General features: G+C 42.4%; 1 protein-coding gene across 1 annotated transcript in view; it reads left to right on the forward strand.

Annotated features, from left to right (window-relative positions):
* The first annotated feature begins 1,167 nt into the window (after positions 1-1,167).
* LOC143280525 (N-acetyllactosaminide beta-1,6-N-acetylglucosaminyl-transferase-like) overlaps positions 1,168-11,025 on the forward strand; it is a 12,662-nt gene continuing 2,804 nt past the window's right edge. The window contains exons 1-2 of the mRNA XM_076585205.1: positions 1,168-1,304; positions 10,803-11,025. The exon at positions 10,803-11,025 is cut by the window's right edge and continues 860 nt beyond it. Of these exons, the coding sequence (XP_076441320.1) occupies positions 1,255-1,304; positions 10,803-11,025 (273 nt within the window). The 5' untranslated portion in view covers positions 1,168-1,254. The remainder of the gene's footprint in view (positions 1,305-10,802) is intronic.

Genomic DNA, 11,025 nt, shown 5'->3' on the forward strand with positions numbered 1-11,025 from the left:
TCTTCCTTTCTTTTTCTCTTTCTTCCTCTCTTTAGTTCTTTCTTTGTTTTTTGTTCTTTCTTTTTTCCCCTTCTTTCTTTCTTTTCTTCCTTCTTTCTTTCTTCCTTTCTTTCGCTCTTTCTTTGTTTTTTGTTCTTTCTGTCTTTCTGTCCTTATTTCTTTCTTTCCTTATTTTTTCTTCCTTCTTTCTCTCTTTCTTTTTTCCCTTCCTGTTTCTTCTCTTTTTTTTTCTTTCCTTCCTTCTTTGGTTTTTTTTGTTCTTTCTTATCTTTCTTGGATCTTTTTCCTTCTTGTTTTCTTGTCACAACAAATTTCTCTGTGTGAAAAAATAGGGCTGTTCTCCTCTGGGAAAGCTCGTAGCCATAGGCACAGTGCTGCCAGAATATGTTTTCTTCCTTTCTTTCTTTCTTTCTTTCTTCCTCCTCCTTCTTCTTCTTCATTATTATTATTATTATTAGTAGTAGTAGTAGTAGTAGTAGTAGTAGTATCAGGTAATATCCAATTTTAGCATCCTAAATTATTGCACCTATTGGTTACATTTCCAAGATTTGTGGGACGGGAAACGGAAAAAAGCAAGATGGTGGCATGTTAGTTTAGTGATTAAATCAGCATCAGAATTGAGTGAAAAAAAAACGAACAAAATGAGAGTCGAAATCTACTTAAAATAGGTTACAACATCAACTAATGGTAATATCTTTTCATACATGCACAAAATTTGCCGGTAAATTAGGTGCAATAACTTTGGATGCTAAAAGTTTGGACCTTACCGTATTGTCATTATCATTATTATTATTATCATCAGTATCATTATCGTATTATTTTGGCCGACTGACACAACGCTACATGATTTTTTCAAAACCTGCACCCTCACATCCCTCTGAGATACTGATCCTCTCTTTACCAACATCTATGGACAACTTTCTCACAACAGGAGTGTCGCCTTTCCTTGACTACAGTCGCCAGCTGCAGGCAAGCGCACGTGTTGCATTGAGCTCGGTGACTTGGAAAGAGAACACTCCCGCACACACACACACACACACACACACAAAAGACTAAATGAGCGTAGAGAAGGAGGTAGTGAGTGAGTGGGCTAAGGAAGTGCAGGAGAGGGAGAGAGGGGGTGATAAGAAGAGGGAGGGGCGCGTGGAGATTGGAAATTATATAAAGAGAGGGGGCGGGGGGTGTTGAGTTGAATGTGTTAAAAACGTCTGTCGCGCGGTGCTGTTTTATTTTCTGCCACCGGAGCGTGTCAGCATGGCAAGGATAACTTGGTTTTTCAGGAGATTTGGTTGGGGTCTCTGCAGGTAAAGTTGTTTTCTTTTTCTTGGCTTGCTTGCCTGCTGTCAATGCTAAATCTTTTATCAAATGTTGCTGAGACAGATGCATGATTCTTGATTAAAAAACCCCAACAAAACAAACAAACAAACAAAAAAACAAACAAAAAAAAAAAAAAAAAAAAAAAAACACCCACAAAAAACAACTACCCAACTTTTTTTTCTGGGAACTTACCTCTCAACCAAACACTTTAGTATGGCCGTTGTAATGGATTTAGAGTGCGATGCCAGATGTATTTCACGTCACGTTTCGTTTTAGTTGTGATGTTTGTAATATTTTCATGGAATAGATATTATTGTCTTGTCGTGGTTATTATATTCTCCTTTCTCTCCTCTTTGGCTTCTCTGTTCTTTCTTTTCTGTTTGGTTTATTTCTTTACCTTTTCTGGTCTTTTTTATTATTTTATTCTTTCTTTCATTCTGTCTTTTCTATCTATTGCTCAGCCTGTTTTTTTTGTTGTTGTCTTTTTTTTCTTTTTCCTCCTTTCCTTTCTTTGTTTATTAACATGATTCACAAAGAAGTCCAGTCTTTATCCTCCTGAGTGAAGTCATATTCTTTTTCAACCTTTTTTCTTTCCCCCTTTCCCCTTTCTCTCTGTTACTGTGGAAGCACATTTGATACATAAAGGACACCAGGATGGATGGCCACAGCGTTCAGTACATCACTCGTAATCTTCTTCGGTGTAGTTTTGTTTAATTAAAGATCGTGTCAAAGCCTGTTCAAAGCATTGTCACTACGTTTGTCACTACATTCATTCAACACTGCCCGTCAGTAGCGCTAAGTGCCATTGGCACTTCGTTCAACAGCGATACGTGTCGACAGTACAACTGTCTTTATCGCTACCTGTCTATAGCACTACGTATCGATAGCGCTACGTGTCGACAGTACAACTGTCTTTATCGCTACCTGTCTATAGCACTACGTATCGATAGCGCTACGTGTCGACAGTACAACTGTCTTTATCGCTACCTGTCTATAGCACTACGTATCGATAGCGCTACGTGTCGACAGTACAACTGTCTTTATCGCTACCTGTCTATAGCACTACGTATCGATAGCGCTACGTGTCGACAGTACTACTGTCTTTATCGCTACCTGTCTATAGCACTACGTATCGTTAGCGCTTCGTATCGATAGCGCTACGTGTCGACAGTACAACTGTCTTTATCGCTACCTGTCTATAGCACTACGTATCGATAGCGCTACGTGTCGACAGTACAACTTTCTTTATCGCTACCTGTCTATAGCACTACGTATCGATAGCGCTACGCGTCGACAGTACAACTTTATCGCTTCCTGTCTATAGCACTACGTATCGATAGCTGTACGTGTCGACAGTACAACTGTCTTTATCGCTACCTGTCTATAGCACTACGTATCGATAGCTGTACGTGCCGACAGTACAACTTTCTTTATCGCTACCTGTCTATAGCACTACGTATCGATAGCGCTACGTGTCGACAGTACTACTGTCTTTATCGCTACCTGTCTATAGCACTACGTATCGATAGCGCTACGTGTCGACAGTACAACTGTCTTTATCGCTACCTGTCTATAGCACTACGTATCGATACCGCTACGTGTCAAAGCGACTGCTGGACTAATGACGACTCTGTCCGTGCGCCTGTCTGTCTGTGTGCCTGTCTGTCAGTGTGTCTCTCTGTCAGTGTGTCTGTCTGTCCGTGCGCGAAGGTATGCTTCTTGTATTTCTGTCTTTTATTGTGTTGCGTTGTCTGGTCTGTGTCTATCTCTTCTCCTCATCAATGGCAAGGTTTAGGCCGGCATGAAGACATAGTACTGTTGTTCATTTGATCTTATCTCTGTCTCTCTCTTTCTTTCTTTCACACACACACATGCGCGCGCTCACACACACACACACACACACACACACACACACACACACACACACACACACACACACACACACACACACACACACACACACACACACACCAATCAGTGAACTTACAGACAAGATGTAACATGATAATTGAAGACAGCCATTTAATCGATGCTCTATGTTTCGAGGCATTGCAATGCAATCACGTTCTGCTGGACACCCTATCATTCTACATTATACCACAATGACAAAGTGGACAAAGCAGCGAAACAAAGAACAAAGTACCGTTTGGAGTCAAGTTTATATGGATATTCCTTTGTCCTTAAAAGAATTCTACAGTTTAATTGAATCATGTTCATGAAAAGTTTCAGATTTCCCTTACGAAATAGCCTACGATGTAAAGTACATGATTTTTTTTACAATTAGCGATGTACAAAAAAGCATCACATAAACAGAAAAATAACATCCCTTATGTGTAGACCGAAACCTGATGGTTTTAAAACCAAATATACCAGAAATATACTGGAAATGTTACAAGCAGTTGCGAACAAAACATGATTCCTGAACATGTCCTCACTTGCCATGTTATAAAACAATATATCCCAGTACTTTTAAAACACTCTGTTCAATGCATTTTTGAATCACCAACATTACTATGAGATCTTTCGTTTCATTATCCACTTTCTAAACAAATGGCAAACCGTGTAAGCATTAAGAGATCATCACGCACACACACACACACACACACACACACACACACACACACACACATCCAGCTCATACTTCCACACATCTTCGCCACCACCACCCCTTTTCTTTTTCTTCTTTTTTTGTGTGTGGGTTTTTGTTGGGTTTTGTTGTTGTTGTTTGTTGTTTTTTTTTAGTCTAATATCACTCTAAATGAACAGACGTCAAACCGATGAACAACACACACCCATGTAAAATCAGTATATAAACCCAAACGATAGAAGTGATGGTAGTACACTGATGACATAACCTTGTACCCTTACCTTCTATCTCCTACCCTTGCCGCGCCACCAACTCTGTGTGTGTGTGTGTGTGTGTGTGTGTGTGTGTGTGTGTGTGTGTGTGTTAAATTCCAGATTCCAGATGGTTTAATATTCATAAGTCATCAGACTCCCAACACTTGTCAACGATAACAGACAGTATTCAAGTACATTACCATTTTGCTTGGACTCTGAGTGTGTGTATTAGAGGGAGAGAGAGAGAGAGAGAGAGAGATCGCCTGTATTGTTTACCCTCTGTTGTCCTTGTTCCGTGTTGCCCTTTTCCTCGTTCCGGGTTGTATTTCCCTCAGTTTTCTCTTGATATGGAAAGCATTAAATTCTTCTTTGAAAGTAAGCACTTCCCAGTTTTCTTGTACCTGCTGTACGGTATTTCTGTCAAATATTCTGAAGCCGTCTATGTATGTTTCCGAAAGGCCTGTGGACAGAGAAATGCCCACCAGTCTGACGAAAGAAGAACAGTTAACAGTTACTCAGATCCCAGCGGCCTGCTAGTGGCATCAGTTAAAGTGAATCTTTCTCCATTCAAACATTTCCGACTTTTGGACTGAAAACCAGGCAGAATGGAAAGCAAAGGTTTGCAAATTACAGTTATTTCCGGTAAATGACTGGATGCGTGCCAACGTTTTTTCAGAATCGATGCTTAAATCAGCTATTTCTGGAAGTGCCTGAAAACGGAGTCTTCTTCTTCTTCTTCTTCGTTCGTGGGCTGCAACTCCCACGTTCACTGGTATGTACACGAGTGGGCTTTTACGTGTATGACCGTTTTTACTCCGCCGTGTAGTCAGCCATACTCCGTTTTCGGGAGTGTGCATGCTGGGAATGTTCTTGTTTCCATAACCCACCGAACGCTGACATGGATTACAGGATCTTTAACGTGCGTATTTGATCTTCTGCTTGCGTATACACACGAAGGGGGTTCAGGCACTAGCAGGTCTGCACATATGTTGACCTGGGAGTTCGGAAAAATCTCCACCCTTTACCCACCAGGCGCCGTCACCGAGATTCGAACCCGGGACCCTCAGATTGAAAGTCCAACGCTTTAACCACTCGGCTATTGCGCCCGTCGAAAATGGAGTCATTTTTTGGAATTTTTTGAAATATGCGTTTTCCCGTTGACTCCTCATGAAGCCTTTTGATTACTGATAATGCAGTATGACTCAAAGACTACAGGGTCTGGATAAAAAGTTGTGTTCCACTGTGGACAAGTTTATTTATTCGTAATGAAAGGGTATCTGGACATCGCTATGCAAACTCCTAATGACTCGACACATGGTTAACATTGTGACAATCGCTGAGGTCATATGCCACTCTGTGGTGGGGAGCTTGTTGTATGTTTATTTTATTTTATTTCTTTTTTTTTTTCTTTTTTTTTTTGTTACTTGCAGTATGACTGGTGATCCTGTCACCCAACGCCCACCACTGCAGCGATAACTATTGTTTTGTGCGTGCGTCCTTCTCCTCACTAGAGAACTATCCCCACGTCCAATCCTCTTCTTCACACCTACTGTGTGAGTGTGTGTCTGTGAATAAAATGAATGAATGCGTACGTGTTTAAATCACTTTGAAGTGTATAGACAATAAGATTTCAATTTTCATTTCGACAACCAGATTTCCACTGATGTCAAACGCCTATGTCTATCTCTGTCCACTCTCTCTCTCTCTCTCTCAGTTCGTTACAGAACCAACACACAGATCTAGCAATACGTTGGACTGGCTCATTGCACGTGACTCTGATGCCATGGTTGCGTCAGTGACTGTAACTGACAAACTTTCTTCCGACCATTCTGCTATTATATTCTTGCTTAATATTTCAAAACCTACCAGAACCAATAAATCTGTTACTCGTCGCAACCTGAAATCCATCAACATTAACACTTTTTCTTCTCAAGCTGCTGAACGCCTTTCCAAAATTTCTTCCCGTACTGACGTATCCACACATTACAATACTGTCCTCTCTCAACTGCTGGATGAACATGCACCCCCCACTACCCACATGCTCCCTTACAGACCCTCCGCCCCATGGTACACACAAGACATTCGACTTGCAAAACGCAAACGTCGCCAACTGGAAAGACGATGGCGATCAACAAAACTGCAAGTCCACAATCAAATATTCCGAAAACAAATAAATAAAGTCAAGCATATGATCTCATCAGCAAAGACAAACTTCTTTTCTTCTCAAGTTCTCGATGCCACATCCACCAAATCTCTTTACTCTGTCATGTCAAATCTTCTTGAAACTGCAAAAAAGACTCCTCTTCCTTCTGCCTACACTTTATCTGAACTCCCCAGTGTCTTCTCCTCTTTCTTTTTCGACAAAGTCCAAAATATTCGTACCATCTTAGACCATATGTCTTTCCAACCTGTTCATCCTAACCCTCAATTCAGCGGCACTCGTCTCCATTTCTTTAATCCATTGACTGAAACAGAAGTTCATGAAATCCTGAAAGAAATGACAATAAAATCCTATGAGCTCGATCCTATACCAGCCTCGGTCTTTTCCCAGTGCGTCTCACATCTTCTTCCCACAATCACCGATATTGTCAACTCATCCCTTCTCACTGGAACGTTTCCATCCACTTTCTTCTTTTTTTCTTCTTCTTCTTCTGCGTTCGTGGGCTGCAACTCCCACGTTCACTCGTATGCACACGAGTGGGGCTTTACGTGTATGACCGTTTTTATCCCGCCATGTAGGCAGCCATACTCCGTTTTCGGGGGTGTGCATGCTTGGTATGTTCTTGTTTACATAACCCACCGAACGCTGACATGGATTACAGGATCTTTAACGTGCGTATTTGATCTTCTGCTTGCATATACACACGAAGGGGGTTCAGGCACTAGCAGGTCTGCACATATGTTGACTTGGGAGATCGTAAAAATCTCCAACCTTTACCCACCAGGCGCCGTCACCGTGATTCGAACCCGGGACCCTCAGATTGACAGTCCAACGTTTTAACCACTCGGCTATTGCGCCCGTCTCATCCACTTTCAAAACTGCAATCGTCCGGCCTCTTCTGAAGAAACCCAACCTTGACGCAAACATTTTGAAAAAACTACCGACCAGTTTCTAATCTTCCATTCATGTCCAAACTCCTTGAAAAAGCTGTCCTCAAGCAGCTCAACATCCACAAATATTTCAACGATCTCATCCACCCATTTCAGTCTGCCTGTCGCGTTGACCACAGCACAGAAACCACTCTCCTCCACATTCTAGCAATCTACTGATAGCGTCCGACTTAGGAAAAAATTCCCTTCTCACTCTTCTCGACTTGTCAGCCGCCTTTGACACGATAGACCATTCAATCCTTCTTTCCCGTCTTCATTTTACATTTTGTATCAACGGCACTGTTCTAAACTGGTTCAAATCTTATCTCACTGATCGATTCCAGTCTGTCATTTGATCATTTCCAATCTGAACCCGTTAAAATCGAACATGGAGTCCCACAGGGATCTGTTATAGGCCCAGTGCTCTTCACACTGTACACTGCTCCTCTCGCTGAAATTATCAACCGCCATAATATCAGTCATCATTCTTATGCTGATGACACTCAACTCCAGAAGAGTGATACCCCTGAAAAATTTGTTTTCGCTCTTGCAAGAAACATCCAACTGCTTCCTGGACATTCAAAATTGGATGACTCGAAATAAGTTACAATTGAACGCGGACAAAACTGAAGCAATGATCATAGGAACTAAACAAAAACTGTCTTCCATCACAATTGACACAATCAAACTTGGCAGTACATCCATCCCTCTTTCCACGTCAGTCAGGAACCTCGGTGTTGTCCTTGACAATACACTGTCCATGCAAAAAATTATCAGTCAGACATGTCAGTCCTGCTACTGTCAACATCTAGACTTGTCGTTTCTCTCATTCTCTCTCGCCTTGACTATTGTAACTCTCTATTGTCTGGTTTGCCTGCTTCATCCATTCAGTCCCTTCAGCGCATACAAAACTATGCTGCCCGACTCGTCCTCAGAAAGAAAAGATCTGAGCACATCACTCCTCTTTTGCAACATCTCCACTGACTCCCTGTCTCACACCGAATAAAGTACAAGATCAGCACTCTATGTTATAAATGTATTCACAAAACTGCCCCTTCCTATCTCTGTGGCTGCCTTCACCTCTACACTCCATCTCGCTCACTACGATCGGCTTCGGATCCACTCTGTTTACGCATACCCAGATTCAAACTCTCGACTGTTGGCCGCCGTTCTTTCTCTGTCTCTGAACCTTGCGATTGGAATAAACTTCCTGTTTCGCTTCGTCAAGTCTCCACTCTCAGCTCTTTCAAGCCCTAAAACCCGCTTCTTCCCAAATAGCCTCCCTTGCCTGCCCTTCCTTGTCTTTAGTTTCTACAGTTTTAGAGTTATGCATGCGTATGAATGACTGGTGCGAAAACGCTTTGATTTGTCTCTGCACAAGATTCTTATAATTAAGACAATACGAAGAAAAAGAAGAAGGAGGAGAATACATGGTGAAACGAATCGATATCTTGCGTGTGCTAATTCTGCACCCGGTTGTTTACCTTACTGGTTAAAGGATATTGGAAACTGAATATTTGACACTGTCATCCTAAAGTGCACCAGATGGTACATGATTTAGATGAAAAGATTAAAAGAACCAGGTATCAAATAAGCCTGTTCGCTTGCTTGAATATGAGTTTGGACACGTGTCAAGTCAGAATTTCGGTCAATAAGCTGGTCTTTGTTAGTGCCTTTCGACAATGTAGGTGGCAGGGTGGAAATCAGCGTTATCCATGTAAATGAGTTTGATCTATAGGGAACGATTTTTATGATATGAAACCATAGGTCTACTTCCATTTAATTCTAGATAGACACATAAAACGCGCAACAACAAAGATCTGAGTTTAGACTGGGCACATCGGATTTAACTCAACATCGGTTTTGATACAAAATAATAAACCTTAAAGACTCTTGTTTGATATATCAATATTTAACAATACAATGAATATAAAGTACATTTAGTTCATTAGTTCTGAAGTCCTCGGTAGTATCATAGAAACAATGCTAAATATTATCGACACCCATGCCTGTTTAAATTGATGTTATTGTTGTCATGCCCTGATGACAGGGTTGTGAGAAGTTTGTCTGTGTATTTAAAAAAAATTTTTTTATTATTATTATTATTTTTTTTTACAAAGCCTTTAAATGTGAAGAAACTGACGTTTCCTCCTAATATGTCTGGCCTGTATATCTTAACGATTGCATTGTCTTCGATCTTCAGATTTAATCAAAGCGCTTCCACACCAGTCATTTACACGAATGCAGGACCGCACAGTGGACAGTTATTTTTCTGCCAGTGCAGTTGAGTGTGATATGGGAATTCTTGGACCGTACAGTCGACAGTTATTCGCTTCACGCATGCGTCTTTGGGAGTGTTTGCTCAAATTCCCAACACTGATGGTGTCTGTATCTCTCGGGCCTGGTTGACGCTGGGAAACAGACAGAACAGAAACACAGAGAGCAGACATAGAGAGAACGCGCACTCACTCTGACTCCCCGACAAAGCTCTGTTGTTGCTGTTGGTGGTGGTGCCCTCCGTATGTTGAATGAGAACAGGCACTGCTGAACACCACACAGGTGACTCAGCGGCAGCGCAGTGTCTCCTCTGGTGTGTGACCCTCTGGCGACCTAACATATAGTTCCCTCGTATGTACTTCTTCTTCTTCTTTGTGGGCTGCAACTCCCACGTTCACTCGTATGTACACGAGTGGGCTTTTACGTGTACGACCGTTTTTACCCCGCCATGTAGGCAGTCATACTCCGCTTTCGGGGGTCCTCGTAAGTACGAATAGGCTTTTATATGGATGTCCTTTTTTTTTTTTTTTATATCCCCGCCATAAAGGCAACCATACCCAGTTTTCGGGGCTGTGCTTGCTGGGTATTTTCGTGTTTTCATGACTCACCACACGCTGAGATGGGTGACGTGATCTGGAACGCACGTAGTTGATGTTCCACGAGTGCCTACACACGTTCGTCGATGGTTCAGGCACTAGCAGATCTGCACACGTGATGACCGTGGATGTAAGAAAAATCACCTTCCTTAACCCACCAGGTGCTTCGATCGGTATTCGAAACTGGGAACCCTTTGACTGAAAGTTAAAAGCGTTTAACACTCGGCTGTTTAGCACATCAAAAACAAACCATAAAAAACCTAACACACACAAACACACAGATGCACACAGAGGTTCACACACACGCACACACAGACACACACACACACACACGAAACCTGCGAGATATCACAGGTGATTTCGATTATTAGACTGGTTTCAATTACTTCAAAAGCAAGGACAAACTCCACCTGCAGCCAGTGGAGTTTCACAGCCTGACGGTCTTAACCTGACCAAGCGGTGAGGTAAAGGCCAACACATCAGTGACGTTTAAAGCCCGGTGACACATGATGAGACACGTTACGTGTCAGCCTTGGTGGAAAGTTCCTCTGCTTTCGTGCTGTAACAAAGTCGATTTGACCAAATTAACAGCTGCGTTGATGGCGTTTTAACGTCTTCTCTCTCACTGTTATACGTGTGTGTGTGTGTGTGTGTGTGTGTGTGTGTGTGTGTGTGTTTCAGATGCTACCACCTGTCGCTCAAACGAGTACTCGTCGTGGCTTTGCTGACGGCGGTGAACATGTTCGTGTGGAACTCATGGATGCCCGACCAGTCTCCTCCGTCTCCTTCCTTCCTGCGCCATCTTCCTGCACCTGCACGGTACGATCCTCGTGCGCCTTTCCCCACGCCGCTACCCACCCCAGCATCACGGTACGCTGTGGGGGAAACCATCAGCGCCTGTTCT

Source organism: Babylonia areolata, chromosome 3 (genome assembly GCF_041734735.1).
Source record: "Babylonia areolata isolate BAREFJ2019XMU chromosome 3, ASM4173473v1, whole genome shotgun sequence".
Classification (NCBI taxonomy): domain Eukaryota; kingdom Metazoa; phylum Mollusca; class Gastropoda; order Neogastropoda; family Buccinidae; genus Babylonia; species Babylonia areolata.